At 35.9% G+C, this 23,710-nt stretch overlaps 2 protein-coding genes across 10 annotated transcripts; both read left to right on the forward strand.

The window, feature by feature from the left end:
* The first annotated feature begins 74 nt into the window (after positions 1 to 74).
* LOC141444914 (uncharacterized) lies at positions 75 to 23,665 on the forward strand. 9 transcript variants are annotated; one of them, XR_012453234.1, is made up of 3 exons: positions 75 to 256; positions 352 to 436; positions 1,213 to 2,006. XR_012453234.1 is itself a non-coding variant. In XM_074110680.1 (2 exons), exon 2 carries the CDS (start codon positions 21,417 to 21,419, stop codon positions 22,374 to 22,376), a length of 960 nt encoding a protein of 319 aa, XP_073966781.1. In that variant the 5' UTR covers positions 75 to 256; positions 21,360 to 21,416; the 3' UTR covers positions 22,377 to 23,665. The 9 variants fall into 9 exon arrangements, 7 of the variants coding, with proteins under 7 accessions (XP_073966781.1, XP_073966778.1, XP_073966782.1 ...); XR_012453235.1 differs by lacking the exon at positions 352 to 436; XM_074110680.1 differs by lacking the exons at positions 352 to 436; positions 1,213 to 2,006 and adding an exon at positions 21,360 to 23,665.
* Positions 10,065 to 10,987, forward strand: LOC141444510 (uncharacterized; the record flags this gene model as incomplete). The annotated part of the gene is made up of 1 exon (XM_074110059.1): positions 10,065 to 10,987. A coding segment is annotated over one exon (726 nt), but the record flags the coding sequence as incomplete, so codon positions are not given.
* Positions 23,666 to 23,710: the final 45 nt, after the last annotated feature.

Below are 23,710 nucleotides of genomic sequence, written 5' to 3' on the forward strand. Positions count from 1 at the left end.
GTAGTAGGTAGTATATACGTAAAAAGTACCTACTGAACTACCCACATTTTTATTACCAATAACTTGCTGGCACAACTAACAGTGAATAGAACTAGAATACCTACGTGATGTTGTATTCAATTTTATTTATTTATTTTGACTATCAAAATATCATTTCAAAGTATTTGGAACGATGGTATGATTAAAAAGTGGACTACTTATTATAAAGTGTCACAAACATGGGAGAACATGAAATGTTTAAATAAACAATTAGAAGGTTAGTATTGTTATTTGATTTGTTTTTAAGATTTATTTGCTGATAAATTAAATATGTATTGAAATACTAAATTAAATTTGTTTGTTTATATGTAGGCGGTAATCTCTGAAACAACTGGGCCAATTGTATAAATCCTGCCTCCCAATGGGCATTTTTTAAATTTTACGTTTTGAAAACTCGGTAAGTTCAACTTTTTTTCATGGCACTTGTTCGTAAACAGTGTTGTAACATGCAGGCTACCTTGGTTGCAACCCCCCAAATAAAACCCTCGACCTTAATGTGCTTGTCATGAAACCCGTGGTCGGTAAATGAGTCATTGCCCGTACTAATTTGGCTGTCATGAAGCCCAAGGTCGGTAAGTGAATGTTAATGCATGGTGTGCTGCAGTGCCTGCAGGAGCGCGGCGCGCGCACGTCGGGCACATGCTGCCGGAGGGGTAGGGGGAGGGTGGCGGGGAGCTGGCTGCCAAGAGGTCAGTCAGCGGTACCGGCAATTTTTGAAAAAATATTAGTTTTTATTATACAAATATACAATTTTACTCGCAGATGTGATGAAAAACATTGTATGTCGCACGGGCAGTACTAGAATTACGAACATCGACTCAGATTTCGGGCTTGTAATAGACTCTCGTTCGTAATTACTTATTTGCCGCCCTTAAGACAAAATGTACTATTATTCAACAGTAATTTCATTATCATTCATTATTGATAAAAATAGTATCATCAGGAACAGTATTCAGTCGATATACAAAATCAACATGCCAATTTCAAATTACAATGATATTACAATTTAAAATTCAAAAAGTCCTTAACACTATAGAAACAGTGATCATGTTATTAAGCTACACTCAAAAAACTCACTATAGCTAATTAAAGGATGGATTATCGCATTACGTCCAGTAACTAATAAAATTTCTGTTAGGTATTCCCGTTGAATTTTAAATTGTTTTGTTTCAGCTCCTCAACATTTTTCATGGAATAGAAAAAGATTCCAAAAAACTAATCTAAATTTTTCATGGTTTTCATGAAATCGTGGTCTAAATTATTTAAAAAACTCATCCGTTAAATATGGAGCAAGACCAGTACCCTTCAAAAGACTATTATTTGAGGTTTTGTGAAGAACTTGAAAATGAATACGAAGATGGCAATGCTGGTGATAACGCAGAAAATACCACAGAATCGGATGCCATACAAGATATTTTACAAAATGTTCAAAACACTCAAAATGACGAAAATTATTGTGAACCAGCCAATCCTGATAACTTTCAAGCTACGATTTCAATTAGAAATGAAAGCAATCGTAACGTAAAAGAAAAAAACATCTACATTTGTGATTATTGCGAAAAAGCTTTCACAGAAAAACTAAAATTAATAGCCCATATTACAACTCACGATGTCACAAAAAAAATCAAATTTAAAATAATCAGATTTTTTTGCTGGACTTGCAACAGTAAGTTTGCGACGAGATCTGAACTTATCAACCACGACTTAAAAATACATAAAAAGAATTTAATTTACAAAGCATGTAACGAATGCGATTATAAGTCTTTTAAAAAAGGTAATTTAATAAGACACATACGGACACATAGTTGTGTAAAACTTCATCAGTGTACTCAATGTGACAAAAAATTCAATAACCGCGGTACACTAAGCTACCATATGAAAACACACAACCGAGAACTGTATAACTGTACTGAATGTGGCTTAGAATTAAAGAGTAAGAACTTACTAATAATACATATGAGGATCCACAGCGGAGAGAAACCGTATGAATGTCCTGTATGTAATAAGAAATATACTAGAAACTGCTCACTAAAAGTTCATATGAGAACCCATAGCGGAGAAAGACCGTATAAATGTAATGAATGTGACGCAAGATTTCGTAGCAGTGGCTCACTTAGATATCACACGAAAACTCATAGCGGAGAAATATTCAAATGTGACTTATGTGACTCAGAATTTGGTGCACGTTGCTCGCTGGTTGTTCATATGAGAATTCATACCGGGGAAAGACCCTACGAATGTGAAGTATGTGGTTCAAAATTTATTAGAAGTTACGGACTAAAAGTTCATATGAGGATTCATACCGGAGAAAAACCGTATGAATGCTCTGAATGTGGCTTCAAATTTTGTTACAGGAATGATTTAAATGAGCATATGCGAATTCATACCGGAGAAAAACCGTATGAATGTACTGTATGCCCCTCAAAATTCAGGGTGAATCGCGAATTGAAAGAACATATGAAGATTCATGAAGTAGGGGAACAGTCGAGCAGTACTGCATGTACATCAAAATTTTGTGAAAGTGATTCACAATAACTTACACAACGTCTCACCCTCTGGACAAAGATAAATAAAACGTGTTTATCTACACCCATATAGTAAATCCTCAATTATGCGTTCAAAATCCATAGGTAATGACCAGCATTACGACATTGGATTCTATTATGAACACGGCTGTATCTTAATGGTCATTACGATACAGAAATCTGTATCGTGATGAGATTTCATACATCATTACAGCTCGTGGGGCAGACATACCTACCTAGTTCTCGTTAATGCAGGTCATTCTCAATGGTTCTTGAACACATGATAGAGGATTTAATATGTGGATATAGATAAAACGTAATTCGGCCTTTAAACACTCATGTGACCCTATTATAAATCCACACTCGTGTTTTAAGGACCCCTATTACGATACAGTTCCATAAAATACTATTAGGGTTTTCCTAACGTATGTACAGTCTTATACCAAACGCTACAGTATTAACGGAGATATGACTAATTTACGATTAAATAATTCGGAGCATAAATATACAACGTGTGACTTCCATAAGAACATATATTATAAGGGTTGAAAGCATAAGCCATAATGAACGTAAATTAGTATTTCTAGTAAAAAAAACTTTTTTTTTTCATACAAATTAATTATTTTCGAAATGTTTTGGTAACAAAGCTAACAACTGACACTAAAATTTGCTGCCTTTCTGAAATGTCAAATAAATTTTAAAGAAAATTAAAAAAAGGCCATTAGTAAAGGTAATTGTTATATTTTATCGATAAAACGGTTCTCAATAGTTAAAGCTATCATTAATTAAAATTTCTGTTTTTATGTATGTCACACGTTGTATAATTTTTTATCATTTTTTTTATATTCATATAATCAAATAGTTTGCCATATAGAACATTCCTGAAAAGGTATTCTACTAAAGAGTGCGTTTCAGTCACCAACAACTTCGAAAGACATTATACTTGTAATGGCTGTGCGTAAAATACTGATTAAGATAAGAATAAGTTACCGTTAATTTAAGTATCTTCCATCAGCACCAAAGTGTTTAGATTGTTTCTTTCGCACGGCTTTATAAATTAAATATTAGTTAGCTGATATTTAAATTCGAATTTATTATATAATTTTATTTTAATAATTTTATTTTATTATTATTTTTACTTAAGTATTTCATATTACAATTAATTAATAATTGAATTATTGTTTAATTATTTTAATACGCTATTAATCAATTAAATACTTTGACTATTTTCTTTATTTTATTGCTATGAACGTACCTACGTACTTAGCTCATGATCTTAGCCTTATTTTTATAGAGACTTGGTCTCAGTGGCTTTGCAAGATCTGCAACGTATAATATTCCTACTCTGTCGTTTCAACACAATTTATTTAAAGGTAGTGGGTGAGTAGAGTAGGATAGATTGAAATAGTTCTGAACTACCCACATTTTTATTACCATAAAGTTATTGACAACTAATAGTCCATTGAACTAGAATAACGTCTTGATGTTATAATCACTTTCATTTACTTATTTTACTATCATAATATCGTTTTAAAAGTGATTGGAATTGTGATACATTTGAAAAAAATTAGCTACAAACATGTGGAGGTACATCGAATGTTTAAAAAACAATCACAAGGCAGCATTGTTTGTTGATTTATTTTTAAAAGAGTTTACCTATAGAAAACTTGAAGCTTGATTGTATACGTAAGTGTTTTTTTTTTATTCGACTGTATGGCAAGCGAGCAAGTGGGTCTCCTGATGGTAAGAGATCACCACCGCCCTTAAACATCTGCAACACCAGGGATATTGCAGACGCGTTGCCAACCTAGAGGCCTAAAGATGGGATACCTCACGTGCCAGTAATTTCACCGGCTGTCTTACTCTCCACGCCGAAACACATCAGTGCAAGCAGTGCTGCTTCACGGCAGGATTAGCGAGCAAGATGGTGGTAGCAATCTGGGCGGACCTTGCACAAGGTCCTACCACCTGCAAAATCTATGAAATAACTAACTAAACCTATTTTCATAAATTTACCTTATGAATATGATATATTATACATGGGTATTTCTGTTCAAATTATCCCTCAAATTTTGTACTTAAACAGAATCATGATGTTGATAAAAAAAAAAAATGACCCCATTTTTTTTAAATCATACTACTTTATTGTTTTGAGATGATGCTATATTCTGCTAATAAACGTTTTAAACTTTCGTGATACTCACTCATAGTCAAAATACCATATAAGTACGGGACTTATCACGCTATATTTTATTTTATTTTGCTAGGCAGACTTGACACCCCACACTTCAGTCTACTCGTGGCCACGGCAACTGTAACGTTGCCGAAAGTCGAGGTAAATATTACTTGTGTAAAAATAGCGTGATAAGTCCCGTATATGGTATTCTGCTTCTGCTAATAATTACATATATTTTTTAAATATTCGTAAAATCGATCATTAGGTTTAAAACATGTCATTAAAACACTAGTAAGTAATGCCATTTCTTTCAATTAACATTAAGTAAGTATTTAAAATTATTTCGTTCCAGCGTGTCAAAAATTTTCAAGGATTTTATGAGACAGATTAATTTCTCTATTCAATATGAAGCAAAGCCACTCAGCTTCGAAAGACTATTATTTGAGGTTTTGTGAAGAACTTGAACATGAATTCGAAGATTACAATGCTACTGTAAGTAGCGCAGAAAACCCCAAGGAATGGTATGATATACAGAATATTTCACAAAACTTACAATACACTCAAAATGACGAAAACGTAAGTGAACCAGCCAATGATAACTTTCAGTTTACAATTTCAATCACAAATGATAACAATCTTCCCGTAAAAGATAACGCATGCATTTGTGATTATTGTGGAAAGATTTTCGATGAAAAATCAAAATTAATGTCCCATGTTACAAATGAATGTGACGATAAAACTACTGAAACCTATAATTTAGTAACAAACACAGGGTCACAAAGTAAAGTAAAACCCTATCAATGTACTGAGTGTGACTCGAAATTTTGTAGAAACAGCTCACTGAAACTTCATATGAGAACTCATAGCGGAGAGAGGCCTTATAATTGTACTGAATGCGAATCAAAATTTAAAGAAAGAAGTAAACTAACAACTCACATGAAAATACATACCGGAGTTAAACCGTACCAATGTACTGAATGCGACTCAAAATTTAATAGAAGTGATGCACTCAAAAATCATATGAGAATTCATAGCGGCGAAAAACCGTATGTTTGTACTGTATGTGGCACTAAATTTAGTAGAAGCAACGGACTAAAAAATCATATGAAAATTCATACCGAAGATAGGCCCTATCAATGTAACGAATGTCCCGCGAAGTTTTACAAAAACGACAAACTAAAAGTTCATATGAGAATTCATAGCGGAGAAAAACCATACAATTGTACTGTATGCGAGTCCAAATTTAGTAGAAAGGATAAGTTAAACGTTCATATGAGATGTCATACAGGAGAGAAACCGCATCAATGCACTGACTGTAGCTCCAAATTTACCACTAGCAGTGGGTTGAAAAGTCATATGAAAATTCATACTGGAGAGAGACCGTATGAATGTACTGTATGTGGCTCAAATTTTAGGGAAAACAGTAAACTAAAAAAACATATGAAAATTCATGACAGAGAGAAACAGTAATTGTACCGTAGGTGGTACTGAAATGAACTCACGAACAGTAGGGCTACTACGAAACTCGAAGTTCGTGTCGTGCCGTCCCTCTCGCTCTCGTATTAAATAGTGTAAGTGTCAGAGAGACCGCACGACACGAACTTCGAGTTTCGTAGTAGCCCTGCAGGATCATAGGATTTATAAGTCAGGAAAAGTCAGGTGTCATTGGCAGTAATGGACGCTAACCAAAAGCGACCGATTGCCACTAAACAAAAAAGTTGAAGTTGATCGAAACTCGTCGGACTGTTCCTGGCTCATAATCGTGTGGTGAACCGTATATTTTAGTAATATCATCAATATGTCTCACGAGACTTTATATTGATAGCATTCAAAGTGGAAAAACCCGTGTTGATACCTAAGTAACTCAGAATGTTGCGAAAGTGTAGTAGTACGTTTAAGTCACTAAAAATGGACTTTTAAGTATTTAGGCTGCCTGCCCACTGGCGATGAGCGAAAAAGTAATGCGGAGCGGAGTTACACAATGTTTCTCCATTCAATGAGCTTCCTCGCTATCGCTCGTTTCTCCGCCCTTTCCCTCTCGACTTTCCCGCTCCTCTTCTCGGTGTTGTATGAATTTTAAACCTAGTTATCTACTCCCTGTCCACAAGCGGAGGGAAAGTATTATGCAATTTTATTAGTTGATTTTTATCTCGCTCGCCGCTCCACTGCCTCGCTTCTCTCCAATGGACGAGCAGCCTCAAATGGATTAGTAGTCAACTACATTAATTTTACAATTGATCTAAATAGTTTAAACAGCTTTGATATTTATATTTTTCTTTACCGCTTTTTAATTTTGTTTTGCCATGTGTTTTGACAGATTTCGATGAAATTCAACTTATGTAGGTAAATTAAATTTGAACATGAATCTAAACTTTTCACTTATACTGTTTTACAATTTTTTTATGCGTAAAAAAATGGCTTTTTTACATTTTTTCGTTTTATATCTATCATCGTAACCCATGGTCTGTAACAGCAGCAGCTTAGGGAAATCATACAACATATAATATACTAATCGAAAAGAAAATTGGGGCCACATACGACATTTCATTGGTAAAACGAAAATGCTAAATTCTTTATTCCTCTCAACACTTGCGCCAGAAAAGTGACAGCCAGGGACAACTTGCGAGGCGAAGAATTATTCGACGTGCTACGTGGCCACGACTGCAGGGCTACTCCGAAACTCGAAGTTCGTGTCGTGCGGTCCCTCTGACACTTGTACTATTTAATACGAGAACGAGAGGGATGGTACGACACGAACTTCGAGTTTCGTAGTAGCCCTGCTGGCGTAGAATTGTTCGACGTGCTACGTGACCACGATTGCAGGGCTACTCCGAAACTCGAAGTTCGTGTCGTGCGGTCCCTCAGACACTTGTACTATTTAATACGAGAACGAGAGGGATGGTACGACACGAACTTCTAGTTTCGTAGTAGCCCTGCTGGCGTAGAATTGTTCGACGTGCTACGTGGCCACGACTGCAGGGCTACTCCGAAACTCGAAGTTCGTGTCGTGCGGTCCCTCTGACACTTGTACTATTTAATACGAGAACGAAAGGGATGGTACGACACGAACTTCGAGTTTCGTAGTAGCCCTGCTGGCGTAGAATTGTTCGACGTGCTACGTGGCCACGACTGCAGGGCTACTCCGAAACTCGAAGTTCGTGTCGTGCGGTCCCTCTGACACTTGTACTATTTAATACGAGAACGAGAGGGATGGTACGACACGAACTTCGAGTTTCGTAGTAGCCCTGCTGGCGTAGAATTGTTCGACGTGCTACGTGGCCACGACTGCAGGGCTACTCCGAAACTCGAAGTTCGTGTCGTGCGGTCCCTCAGACACTTGTACTATTTAATACGAGAGCGAGAGGGATGGTACGACACGAACTTCGAGTTTCGTAGTAGCCCTGCTGGCGTAGAATTGTTCGACGTGCTACGTGACCACGACTGCAGGGCTACTCCGAAACTCGAAGTTCGTGTCGTGCGGTCCCTCAGACACTTGTACTATTTAATACGAGAACGAAAGGGATGGTACGACACGAACTTCGAGTTTCGTAGTAGCCCTGCTGGCGTAGAATTGTTCGACGTGCTACGTGACCACGATTGCAGGGCTACTCCGAAACTCGAAGTTCGTGTCGTGTGGTCCCTCTGACACTTGTACTATTTAATACGAGAGCGAGAGGGACGGTACGACACGAACTTCGAGTTTCGTAGTAGCCCTGCTGGCGTAGAATTGTTCGACGTGCTACGTGGCCACAACTGCTCTGTCAAGAGTATCCGACAAAGAAGAAGAAGAGAAATTATATCGAAAATACAAACTGAGACATGGATGCACAGAAAAACCAGAAAAAGAGACCAGCGCTGGGAATCGAACCCAGGTCTTCAGCAATCCGTGCTGCGTGCTATAACCCCTACACCACCGCTGGACAGGAATCTAGACACGAATTTTCCCTATGCATACATATCTCAGGTTGCTTATTTCTACTACGCTACTTATGCTTTTTTTTGTATTTTCGAAATGGTTTCAGGGGATACCCGTAAAAGTAACAAATTTGGAGTTGAAATTAAAAAATACAAAAAGACAAAAAAAAACAATCATAGAAGAGAAATTCTTTATTATAAAATTCTGTGGCGTTAAAATTGTTACCAACTCAAAAAAAAAAATGTTTTACGCATCTTTGTGAAAATCAAATTTGATAGTTAACTAAATAATTACCTGGTTTTTAGAAAGAGCTTCTTTTTCTTAAAAACAATTGTTAATGATGTCTATTACCCTATTCCTACCTATTCTTTGTTTTAACACTATTCAATAAAGATAGAAGGCCTTAGTCAAACTCAACTACCTACCCACATTTTTATTACCATCGCCTTGCTGACAGAATTAATAAATTTCCAATTTCAACTAGAATTACCTAGTTCATGTATTATTTTTATTTAATTTAATTTAAGTATCAAAAGTTCGGTTAAAAATTGTTATTTGTGATATATTTGAAAAAGTGAGCAAAAGAAATTGTAACAAACATGCGGAGGCTTGTCGGACCGTTAAGTAGAGAGTTGCAAGGTCAGTATTGTTACTTAGGTATTTGATTTATTAAAGAGCGAAACGCGAAATAAAAGGTAACTGATGCATTAAACTAAAGTTTTGTTTATTTGTTACAAAATTTTATTTAACTTGCTATTTATGTACGGGTCGAATCGTGCAACTGAATTTTGACCCAGTTGAAAGTGGAACAATGGACCAAAACAATAAAAAAATCTTGAAATTAATTTATTTTACAGCACTTGTACGTGAATACAACAAATGTAAGGCGACCCAAAATGGCGTTCAGCTTCCCACAACATCAGATGCCTCACAGAATATCTCAATCATTCCAAATAATAAATATAAACGTGAAACAATCAATCTTAAAAAGGTTGCGGATGAAAGTTTGAATACAAATGAAAACTATATCAATGTAGCAAAAAACAACCCTTACCATTGTGATTATTGTGGAAAAGCTTTTAAAGAAAAACTAAAATTAATAGTCCACATTAAAACTCACAATAATACTAAAGAAATCACAAAAATAAACAAGAACACAATGAGAACATTTAAATGGTCTTGCTCGACCTGCAACAGCAAATTCGCAACGAAAACTACTAATAACCACTATTACAAATCATGTAGAGAATGTGATCATAAGACTAAACAAGTCCAGAAACGCTGTGATCTAAAACCTTATCAGTGTATCGTATGTACCTCAAAATTTAGTAGAATCAGCTCACTCACAGGCCATATGAGAATTCATAGCGAAGAAAAACCATATAAATGTACTGTTTGTGACTAAAACGTATCCACTAGGAGCTCATTGAATCGGCACCTAAAAATTCATACCGGGGTAAAACCGTACAAATGTACTGTTTGTGACAAAAAATTTAGTGAAAATGGAAAACTAATAATACACATGAGAATTCATAGCGGAGAGCGACCGTACAAATGTACTTTATGTCCCTCAAAATTTTACACAAGTGACAAACTAAAAGTTCATATGAGAATTCACAGCGGAGAGCGACCGTATGAATGTACTGTATGCGCCTCAAAATTTTATGAAAAGAGCGTACTAAAAGTTCATATGAGAGTTCACAGCGGAGAGAAACCGTATGAATGTACTGTATGTGGCTCAAAATTTGTCACTAGCAGTGTATTGAAAGTTCATATGAGAATTCATACTGGAGATAAACCGTATGAATGTACTGTATGTGGCTCAAAATTTAGTAGAGGCGGGCCACTAAAAAATCATATGAGAATTCATAGTGGAGAGAAGCCGTTTCATTGTACTAAATGTGAATCAAAATTTAGGGAAAGCGGAGCACTTAGCAATCATATGAAACTTCATAGCGGAGAAAAACCTCATCAGTGTACTATGTGTGATTCAAAATTTTACAGAAGCGATTCACTTAGAAATCATATTATGAGAATTCATACTGGACAAAAACCGTATACGGTATACGGTATACCTAACTGTACTGAATGTGATACAAAATTTTGTAGAAGCGATTCACTAAAAAACATATGAAAATTCATAGCTGAAACTTATATTAATGTTCTTCTAAGCGACTCAGTTATTACAACATCTTAATTGAGGGAGATGTAAAACGTATCATTTAAATTCTGTGTTAATTAGTATTTTAGTCATTCAGTACTTCGGTAATAATTTAGATGGGAAGGTACATAATACTGGATAAATAATGAAAGACTTTTATATAACATGTTTTTTTTTTCTAAAATATATACTATAAAATTTATCTAAAAATCTAACTAACACGTTAATTTTACTGTATCACTGAACTCCCAAGTCTTATTTTACCAAATGATTTTTATCGATATCGATTACCTAATTCATCATTTAATGTTATGCACTATTTTCAAAACAAATGACTTTACGCTTCTGTCCGTCAAAAATGACACAAACACGGATCAGTGGACACAAATTTCAACCTTAGTTTGTAGGTGGTTTGTAGTTAATTAGGGTTAATATTCCTTGTACGGAATATCAAGCCCTCTATTATCGAGTAGCTGAACTTGCTCGCCAAATGACATAATATATCTAGCTTACCAAACGTCGTAAATGCTTTATGTACTTGGCTAAAGTCAACTTTATTTATAACCTCCGAAGGTACGTTTTCAATTGTTAGGTATGTTATTTTAAGCTAGTTTTCACTAAAATAAAAGCGTGGACACAAATTTCAACCCTAGTTTGCAGGTGGTTTGTAGTTAATTAGGGTTAATATTCCTTGTACGGAATATAAAACCCTCTATTATCGAGTAGCGGAACTTGCTCGCCAAATGACATAATATCATATCCAATTATCCAGCTTACCAAACGTCGTAAATGCTTTATGTACTTGGCTAAAGTAAACTTTATTTATAACCTTCGAAGGTACGATTTTAATTGTTACGTCGGTTGTTTTAAGCTTGTTTTTACTAAAATAAAAGCTGCTAATCAGACGATTTGTTAATTAGTAGTGCAATATAAGACAATCGGCGTATTTGTGTGAGTTTGGCGACAGCGGCACACGGCGGCCACGCACGCACTCAGGCACGACGATGTCCGTACAATACACGCGTCAATGTGTGCGTAAGATACACAGGGCTGACTATCGCAAGGTATGGCTTAGATAGTGCAAATAAATGTAATCGTTAATCTTACCTATTTATTTAAACCTACTTAAAATGTGCCTGTCTACATTAGATATACGACTACAAACTTAAACGAATTATTCGTTAGGCATTTATTTCATGTATTAATCGTGATAATTTCAGAAATCATTATTTATTTAAATAAAGGAAGTAGGTAGGGTACCGTTACCATTTCGCAAAATAATTGCTCCCGAACTTAGTGCCCTGCAATCTGCGCTTGAGGGGTGGGGTAACTCGAACCGGTGCGGGGCGGAGCGTGGCCATTCTGTACGTTAGTACTATTATATATTATGTGACAGCGGTTTCGATACTAGACTCGTGAGTGACAATAGCACTTCCACTTGTTTTTATTCTACCGTGATTCTCACCCTGTAGCCAAGTAAGATGAAATAAGGTAGGCAGGCCTGAAAGTCATAATTGAACTAACCGTTTTTTAAATACCATCAGTTTACCGACACAGTGCTTAACTTGAGTATATCCACTTATATATATTTTTTTTCATTAATTCATTTGAATTATCATTAACTTGAGTATATCCGCTTATTTATTTTTTTATTTTCATTTATTCTTTTGTATTATCATAAAGTCGTCTCAAAAGTGATTACAAAACTTTTGCAGAAGTTTGTTGGATGCTTAAAACTAGACAGTAACAAGGTCAGTACTGATGAGCAGAATGATCGCACAGGGCTCCGCGCCTGTATGCAGCGAAGAATCTTGCGTCTTATTACGCCGGAAATAAAAACACGTAGTGCTCAACAAAGTTGTAGTTTTAATTCTTCACAAATCACAATTACAATTTGTCACGTCAAATAGTAGATGTAGACGGATTTAATGTACAAGAATTACTATCACATTTAAACATCAAAAATATAAAATTGGGTGTGACTTTTGCAGAGCCATATTATCAAGTGAGAGAGTGGAACGAACGAACAAACCCGGAAACGGTTCTAGCTTAGTAGCATAGACTATACATAGATAATACATGTTAAGGGTACTACACAATTTCCAACACTCCTCCTTACACTTTACATGCCATAAAAAAAACTCTACAAGTATGGCTCTACATAAAGCATACTTATAATTAATTACATGCCGCAGGCTTAGTCTAGTGAAAAACACATAGACATTAATATAGTGATAAGGCATGCATCTAAAATTATACAAAATAAGAATGAATGTCAAAAAAAACAAGTAGAGAGGTAAAGCTATTGACATTTCAAAGGCTTAACATTAAGTCCTTGCATAAATTTAGAATGTTTTTCAGCACATAAAGGTTTTGTTAAAATATCTGCTACCATTTTCTCAGTCCGCAAGTACTCCACATTTAAATGTCCCTTTTGAATCAGATCTTTAATAAAATGATACCTTAGATCTATATGTTTTGTTCTTTTGTGGGAGTGCTCTTTGACTAACAGTAATTTTTGAGCACTTTGGCTATCATTATAAATGACAGTGTCAAAAGTTTTGTTCATAATTTCTGTCAGGAAATTTCGTACAAAACATATGTCCTTACAACAATCTCCAAGAGCTACGTATTCTGATTCGCAACTTGAAAGAGAAATACACTGTTGCTTTCTAGCCTCCCAGTTAATTACATTAGATCCTAACTTAATCACAAAACCAGTATAGGACTTGCGGTCTGAAAGGTCATTGGCCCAATCTGCGTCAGCGTATGCGGTAAGATTAAAATTATTGCTTTTTGTAAAACAAATGCCATAATTAATAGTACCTTTTAGGTAACGGAGCACACGCTTCGCCATGCGCCAATGATTCTCATCGAAACAAGTGTTGAACATACTAAGTTGGCTGCATGCAAAAGATATGTCCGGTCTAGTAGAGACTGAAAGATACATTAAACTTCCTAATAACTGTCTGTACTGATAGACCTCATCATCTAAACATGTCTGATTTGATTTCTGTAATTTACAATTAACCGGTAAAGGTGTTGAAACAGGTTTACAATCTGTCATATTATATTTGAATAATAAACGCTTTATGTATTCAGTTTGATCCAAAGTTGTGATGCCATTTCCTCTACAAACATTCATTCCTAAACAATTAATTAATTTGCCCAAATGTCGGACTTCAAAATTAGTTTGTAAAAGTTGTAAAATATTATTAATACAATTATTGTGGAATATATAAAAATCATCAACATATAAGGCAATAATAATATATTCAGTCTTTGTTTTCTTTGTATAAATACATGGCTCACACTTACTCTGAGAAAAATTATTTTGAGCTAAGAAATCATGTATTTTGATATTCCACATTCGGCTTGCTTGCTTAAGGCCGTATAAGCTCTTTTTAAGCAAACAAACCTTATCACAGTTCTTAAAGCCTGAGGGCTGCTCCATATAAATCTTTTCGTTTAATTCGCCATTTAGAAATGCAGTCGTTACATCAATATGGTCTACGTCTAGGTCTAATTCTGTAGCAATAGAAAATAAAATCCTCAGTGTGCTATGCCTCACTACAGGTGCAAAGGTGTCCGTATAGTCAATGCCCTCTACCTGACTAAAGCCACGGGCTACCAACCTAGCTTTAAATTTGGCAGGCTTACCTGAGGTGTCGAGTTTTTTCTTGTAAACCCATTTACACTTGATGATGTTTTCATCTGCAGGTCTGTCTACCAAAATCCATACCTTGTTTTTAATTAGAGACTCATACTCGCAACGCATTGCCCTCTGCCATTCATCCTTTTCTGAAGATTGCATGGCTTCACAGTATGATGTAGGCTCATCTGGCGAATACCCTTCTGCTATCATAGATAAATCATAGTCTCTGAGATGGTGTGGCACATTACCTCGTGTTTTACGTACGCGACGTGAACTAGACGTGTCGGAAACAACCGGCAGCGTCGGCTCACTTGGTGGAGACTCCGGCAGAGAAGACACGGGAACCTCTGGAGCACCCACTTCATCACCGTCGTCATGATTATCAAATGATGACTCCGGCAGAGAAGATAAGGCGCCCCTCGGGTCGCAATCCTCATCACCGGGACTGTCATTTGCACCTTCATCGCCCGTACAATAGTGTTCAGAGAGCGGCGACCACGCCGGTGGCGTCGGTGTCTCTCCATCTGAAAATTTATTTAAAGAGGATGAGCACTCAGCTGATTTATCTTTTTCATTATTTTGAATGACGTCATTAACATTAAAATCTTTGTTAAAATTAGAGTCATTATTATCATTAAAATTATTCAATCCATTAAAAGAATTATTTTCATTATTGGGCATTGGAATATTAAAATTTTCTTGATCAATATAATAATTATAAAAATTGGCTCCACAAGTCTTTTTACAACTGTCAAATTTTCCTATAAATTTATCCTCATCAAAAATAACAGATCTGGACTGTACAACTCTGTGAGGTTTGGTGGGATCAATCAAACGGTATCCTTTAAAGGTTTCACCATAACCAACGAAAATTAGCGCTTTTGCTCTAGCATCAAGTTTCTGACGCTTTTGACTAGGAACATGTGCATAAGCAGTACACCCAAAGACACGTAAATGACTGATGTCTATAGGAGACCCAGTCCATAAGCTCTCGGGAACTCCACCTGAAAGCGCTCTGGTAGGAGACCTGTTTTTCAGGTAAATGGCTGTGATAACTGCCTCTCCCCAGTAACGGTTGCACAGGCCGGATTCCTGCAGCATAGCCCTAGTTTTATCAAAAATCGTTTTAAAAGCCCGTTCTGCTGTTCCATTTTGAGCAGCATTGTAAGGGACAGTGGTTTGGTGTATAATACCATGGTCTTTAAGATATTTGGCCAGTTTATTATTTGTAAACTCAAGGCCATTGTCACTACGCAAAACTTTTATTGACAAACCAGATTGCTTCTCTATCATAGTTTTAAAATCAACAAAATGTGAACTCACCTCTGATTTGTGTTTCATAAGGTAGCCCCATGTCTTCCGGGTATGGTCATCTGTGAAGGTCAAAAGGTAACGAGCTCCACCCCAAGTCTCGACCTGCATAGGTCCAGCCACATCTGAATGGATGAGTTCAAGAGGTTGGGTAGTGCGCTTCGTGCTGACAGCAGGATACGGTGCACGCGTCATCTTGCCCGTCAAGCACGGCTCGCAACTACCATTGATGGTGTCTTCTTTCTGAAAAGATAGGTTCATGCATTTTTTCCCATCACCAAGAATCCTCATACCTGGTTCAGATAGATGAGCTAGACGTCTGTGGATTAGGTCCATTGGCACAGTCGAAACAGCGTGAGCATTCACTGTCTCTTGCCTCGTCTGCAAGAGCCTGGAAGACTCCTCCTCAAGGATGTGTCGCACTTGAGCCTTATACTTATACAGACCATTTTCCTTAGAAGCAACTAAGACTTGATTGCCAGTGACTTTAATATCATCAAAGACTTTACAATGATTCCTATTAAAAATGACAGTATAACCCTTGTCAGTGATCTGACTAACGGACAGTAAATTGCTGGAGAGATCAGGCACATGGAGAACATTTACAAGGCTAACATTGGAGCACAAAGAGACCCTACCAGTACAATCGCTATGTAACTTATTACCATTAGCTATATAAATGGTAGAATTTTTACCTCTAGGTTCTTCGAGTAGCTCCTTATTAGCAATCATATGCTGGGAGGCACCAGAGTCCACCACAAAGTCATGGCTGCTGCTGCCGCTGCATACCATGGCTGATGCAAACATAGTGTGGTTCTCTTGAGTGTTCTTCAGCTCCTTCTTGCGTTTAAAGCAACGCTTGATAGTGTGTCCGCTCTTCTTGCAGAACTGGCAGAATGTAGGCGATGACTTCTTCTTTTTGCTTCCTAGGTAGGCCTTCACTCCCTCCTGGTCACTCCCATTTCTCCGATGTTCCTCTTGTAGCAGTCTGGCACGCACAAGTTCCACCGTTAGATTGCTTGTAAGACAGGCGGTTTCCAGGCCCGACACTAGATTGTCGAATTCCTGCGATAAGCCACTCAACAGGATTTCCGCTACCTCATCATCGTCTATCTTCTTGCCTATATCAGCGAGCTGTTGAACGAGCCGCATGACTGCCTCGATATACTCCGACATGCCACCATATTGGCTATATTCAATTTTATGCAGTTGACGTAACAAGAGCACCTTCCTGTATAGACCTTTGGACTCGAAGGCATCGGCAAGCTTCTTCCAGGCATCCTTTGCCGACGTGGCATCTCGTACGTACTGATACAAGGCGGGCTTGATCGATAAGCATATCTTCGCTAAAGCGCGGCTGCCGCGGGACGCATCCTTATCGGTACCTTCCACACAGCCCCATAGATCATCCAGCGTAAGAAGCATTCTTATGGAAAATTTCCACGTCGAATAGTTTTCCAAACCATCCAGCTTCTCGACGGAAATTTGTCCGTGTCCGTTGTGTTCATTATGTGACGGCATTCTTGACAACGTTATTGTGATGTTGGTTGAGCAAACGAAAAAAAAGAATAGGTTATAGGGTGATCTCATCTAATTTGGTGATAAAATCGAATTTTGAATAAAAGTCCATGTTATTATCAATCAATGTCTGTACTTTTAATAGGAACTGCAGACTGTCCTGTTATTGGCATAATCATGCCTTTAAATCTTAATTAAATATAAATAATACTGTTCATAATCCACATTTCTTCAACTGCCCGAACACCGCTAATTTGGTGACAATCACCTTAAGTCGGTGATACGTACTACTCTAATTAGACTATAACCAAATTACACAAGTTTTAATTTTTTTTTATCACCTAATTAGGTATAATGAAGTTTATTTAAAATATATTTGGAAACAATATTAATTAGTATTAAATTAAATTGCACGTGGGTATATATTTTGTAATAAACAATGAAATCTATTCATTTTGAACATTTAACTACCGTGTGACTCACTCATAGTGCGAACGTACCTTTGTAGAGCGATGTTGTTAGTGTTGTGTGCTACCCTACATTTGACAGTTCCAACCTAAATGACGTTGAAAACGCTCCTGGGAGGAAGGGCTACGGATTAGCCTGAAACATGTCGAGCTAAACTCGATTTAAGACGCGAGTGATCCGGGTCAATGCCATTTAATATGAAATCTGGAATTGTCGACCCTACTACATGCATCACACATAAATATTTTTTTTTGGTTCTTATCATTATCAACTTTCTTGACTCTGGCAATGGAGGTGATACGGCTTCATGCAAAATTAACAATTCATCCAATCTGCGCCATTTTCAACCGACGAAAAAAAAACGGAGGAGGTTCTCAAGTCGACTCGAATTTTTTTTTAATGTATGACCACGCATAACTTTTTACAGAGTAGTTCGATTTTGATAATTATTTTTTTATTGGAAAGGGGTTGAAGTTGAACCTTGAAGTTGGTCCCATATAAATGTGGAAAAAAAACCTACCCTAAGGATGGGAAAAAAATATAAAATAAAAACTTTTTAACAGAAAAAATTAAACCGCCGATGCCTTATACATATGTATAATGTCACGTTTGACTCCAATACGTTTTCAATGGCTGATTTTATTTTTTTAGATTCATTATACTCGCGGTTTTTTTCTTTTTATTTTATCGTCATCCATGTTCTGAAAATTAAAAATTACAATGAAAAGTAAAAAAAAAATAACTCATGTAATTTGGTGATAAAGACCCCAAAATAATAAACTAACGTTGCTTATGAACTGCAACTTTAGTAATTATGAATATTTCAACACATACATGCAGTAAATAATTAAAATACACGCGTTATAATTAAATTTCACTCATATCTTTAACTATCTTGTTTAATTTGGTGATACCGTTGCGGCGTCAAATTTTTGAAAATGATAACTTTTTGACCGGCTTTCACAACGTACTGTGAAAAAACTATACAAGTTTTGTTAAAAATAATAACTGATATACTAAAAATAATGTTTTTATAGTACACTGTCCACTTTTTATACAAATCCAGGCACTTTTAGTATTTAAAAACTAATTATAAACGGAGAACCAGTTGCTACATGTCCACGCGGCGCCGTAATGAGGTCCCGCGCGAGAAATTTGCTAATATTAACTATCTCGCTCTCTCAATTTGACCCACAAGAATGCAAACGGAATTCTAACTTAATGCTTTGTAGTAAGGTCGCATTTAAAAGGCCTTAATTCACTAGCTTTACTCGGTATCGTGCTTCAAACCACGTATCACCGAATTAGGCGTATCACCAAATAATGCGAGTTTACCCTACCACGAAGCTTGTATTATAACCTCAAAAATATTTCAGTGTTTCCGACGTACCTTTCTTTGGTTTAAAATCTAGTTTCTTCTTTCTCGGCACATACTTATTTCTGGGCAACATAACCTGATGAGCAGAATGATCGCACAGGGCTCCGCGCCTGTATGCAGCGAAGAATCTTGCGTCTTATTACGCCGGAAATAAAAACACGTAGTGCTCAACAAAGTTGTAGTTTTAATTCTTCACAAATCACAATTACAATTTGTCACGTCAAATAGTAGATGTAGACGGATTTAATGTACAAGAATTACTATCACATTGAAACATCAAAAATATAAAATTGGGTGTGACTTTTGCAGAGCCATATTATCAAGTGAGAGAGTGGAACGAACGAACAAACCCGGAAACGGTTCTAGCTTAGTAGCATAGACTATACATAGATAATACATGTTAAGGGTACTACACAATTTCCAACAAGTACCATCAAGTGATTTACTTTGAAAGAGCCATTTGATACTAAATTAAATGTCCACTATATAATAAAGTAAACATGGTTTCTTTATACGTAGGGAGTAATCTAAAACAACATGACTGATTCTAAAATTGTACCTCAAAAAAAACAATAAATTAAAAAAAACCCCGACTGCCTTAAACAATACTAAAAAAAGAAAACAAGGTCGGGACCCATTAGGTAAGAATTTTTGAGTGTCATGATTTAAATGGGTCCCGACTGTTGAAATTTAGTTAGCTACTTAACAAAGTTCTAGCCCACTAGAAGACTTGTTTTCTTCTTTTTAGGATTTTTTAAGGCAGTCGGGTTTTTTGATTTTTTTTAATTTATTGTTTTATTTCACACTTTTTTAATAGTTCTGTGAAAATGGTAGATCATAACTATTAAAACCCATGTATTTAGAATGGGCTAATTATTAGCTTTCATTAGACCCCACTCGATAGATTTGAATAAAAAACATTTTTTGAAAACTTACAATTTGGCGCCAAAAATCCGCCATTTTGATTTTTCATCAATTTCACCTAGTGTCGCGCGTTATCAAGATGAATCCAATGACGTATCATTTATCAAAATCGGTTCAGCCGTTGAGTAGTTACGAGAGGACATAGGAATAGACATACATACATACACACATACGCGTCAAACACATAACCCTCCTTCTTCGCAGTCGGGTAATAGGTATTTCTGTTCACAATTGCTTTTCATCAGCGTTATTGTTATTGAGAAAAAAAGTGGCTTCAATTTTGCATGCAAATTCTATGGAATCTGTGGGAAAGTAGCAAAAACCGGCTCTTAATTAATAATACAGCAAAACAAAAACCGAAATAGCCAAATTAATAAAGTAAAACTTAATTGCTGAATAATTTAAACAAATATAGAATTAATAATAATTTTATATCAGTCATGCTTGAAACATCTGATGTAGCCAAATATTTTTTATTAAATTACGTTCACAATATTTATGCGTGTAACCTCATAACTGCATCCTGGATATAAATTAAATAATAAATAACAGTAGGTACAATTAAGAAATCCTACTAATATTATAAATGCGAAAGTTTGTAAGTCTGTTTGTTACTTCATCACGTCCAAACCACTGAACCGATTTAGATGAAATTCGGTATACAGATAGTTTGAAAGAAAGAAAGAAAGAAAGAAAGAAAGAAAGAAAATATTTAATTGCCATCAGTACAAACAATGCAACAATACAAGATAGTAGTCTGTCCTGCGGCAAAAGGGGCAAACTCAGCTAATGCTGCGCTTACGCGGAAGCTGCCAGCGCTGGTTTACAGTCTGCCCCTGTAGACACATGCTGGAATATTGTTTATAGCGGGTTGGATGGCGGACAAAAGACGGAAAAAGTAATACCATACTTTTTGAATCTCGGAGAAGAACATAGAATAGTGTTTATCCGGAAACATTGCATAGTTCCCGCGGGATAGCGATAAACGAATTTGGTGTGGAACCTGTAATTATCTAAAAGCTAACAATCATGTAAAATCAAAATCTACATAAAATTTAGAAAAAAAATGACGACATACGTGAATCAACCAATCTAGCTAGATTTAAGTATAACATTTTAATCAGAAATGAAAATAACACGACTATAATGAAAATGACTTCTACATTTGTGATCATTGTGGGAAAACTTTTGAATAAAAATCAAAATTAACAAATAAACAATATTGCAAGTGTGAATATGAACATCTTTTAATTTTTAACGTTGGGTATTTTTAATTGTTTTGTTTCAGATCGTCAAGATTTTTTAAAATCGATATTTCTCACACATTAACAATCCTTTATTCAATATGAAGCCAAGCCACTCCGCTTCGAAAGACTATTATTTGAGGTTCTGCGAAGAACTTGAACATGAATACAAAGATTGTAATGCTACTGAAAATAACGCAGAAAATGGTACGGAATGGGATGCTATACATAATATTTCACAAAATTTACAAAACATTCAAAATGACGAAGATGTACGTGAACCAGCCAATGATAACTTTCATGATACAATTTTAATTACAAATGAAAACAATCACAACATGGAAGAAAATATAAGTCACGTTTTTGATATTTGCAGAAACACTTTCGATGAGAAACTAAACTTGATAGCCTATACTCATGATGCTACGAAAGGAGAAACAAATATATTAAAGGACAGTAACACATTTTCTAGTTTGGCTTGCACCAGTAATTTTACAACTGAAGCTGAAATCATCAACTACGACATTAAAACGCATGATTCTGAAGTAAATTACAAAGCGTGTAATAAGATTGACTGTAAGACTAATGGAAACTATAGTAAACAGAAACACGTCACGACACACAGCGATCGAAAGTATCAGTGTGCTATATGTAACTCCAAACTTTCCTCTAGCACAAGTTTAAGATATCATATGAGAACTCATACCGGGGAAAAACCGTTCGAATGTACTGTATGTGGCTCAAAATTTCGCACAAACAGCGGATTAACAGCTCATATGAGAATTCATACAGGAGATAAACCGTATGAATGTACTGAATGTGGCGTCAAATTTGCTAATAGCAGCAATTTAAAAGAGCATTTAAAAATTCACACCGGAGAGCAGCCGTTCAAATGTACTGTATGTGCCTCAAAATTTACAAGGCACAGCTCACTGAAAAAACATATGAAAAGTCATAGCGGAGACAAACCGCATGTGTGTGGCGTATGTGGAATCAAATTTAGCAGAAAGGATTCGCTATACGTTCATATGAGAAAACATAGCGGAATAAACTTGGATTAACTTCTTGGGTAACACTTTCCCGGCCGGGATAATACCGACATGGAAATACGGACCCTGTTTTTTGTGTACACGCCCATAGAAGCTCATGTCAGTGCTGCCGGGAAAGAGTGCCACTCAAATACGTAGTATCTCTTATTAGTCTGTGGCCACTCAACTTCATCACAGCCATAAAACAAGCGAAGTGACGTGCTCTATACGCCACAGGAAAACCAGAGACAAATCAACTTGATTTTTAATTCCATTGCCGCCCGTGGCGTGTGTGTGAGACGTTCCATTGGCAGTCACGTCTGGATGACTGAAAAGCGGTGAAAAGATTAAAATATTCTACTTATGTCTAATGTCATCGTTACAATAAATTATTGTATATGTGTTTAAGGATTTGTGGCGAAGAGTCGAGATGGTTTCTTATACAGTAAGAATGTATGTAAGGGGTCCGTATCGGCTCACATTACGTTATTTAAAAATACCTGTATTTGCCATATTCTGTATAATATAATGAAAACATATAGATATACAGCCGATTTTAAGCGAATAAAAGAAATAATTCGGTTCTAAACCGAATTGAAAGTAATTTTTTGAAATATCTGTACATCTGCTTCTTTCTAAAACACTTTTATCAGTAGGTACATTATGGCACTAATTTTGTGTGACGTCTCATGGAATTATATCTTTCTTTGTCTAATCTTGAATTTCAAACCTTTTACATCTTTTTACTGCCCTCATCAACCAAAAGGCGCTATCTCAAAAAAAAACACTTGAGTTAATACTAATACTCTTTTATTCAATTTAATTTAATTCAATTAGAGTTCTATAAATCTCGGGTTTCACCGAAGTTTACTGAAAGTTTCAACTAGAATCAATATAAAATGCTTAATAATCGATATTTATGCTGATTGTTTGTAAAATTGTGTGAAAGTAAATTTATTTTAATTAAAGTTAATCCTTCAACTACCTGAAAAGATTAGTAAATTTTCTTAACCTTTTCGACGCCAACGACTCGTATATACTTACGCACCGCAGACTCCACGCCAACGACCTATATATCGTCCCGTAGAGCGAAAAGTCACCAAGTCGCAAAATGTCGAAATTGGCTTTTTAATGCCATCGACATCGCATTTTTTTTCTGCAAATTTGAGTCTAATTGCTGTGTCAATAGAAGCCATAGATCCAATTTTAAAAAGTTAGTAAAATCATTATTTTGTTGTTTTTGCGCATGAATTAAAGCGAGAAATAACTAAATTACTTAATGAATTTATACCAAAAAAATATCTGTCAAAGGGGTTACTTAAGTAATTTTAGTTATTTTTGCCATATCCAGTTATGCATATGACTGA

This window comes from Choristoneura fumiferana, chromosome 30, assembly GCF_025370935.1.
Source record: "Choristoneura fumiferana chromosome 30, NRCan_CFum_1, whole genome shotgun sequence".
Classification (NCBI taxonomy): Eukaryota; Metazoa; Arthropoda; class Insecta; order Lepidoptera; family Tortricidae; genus Choristoneura; species Choristoneura fumiferana.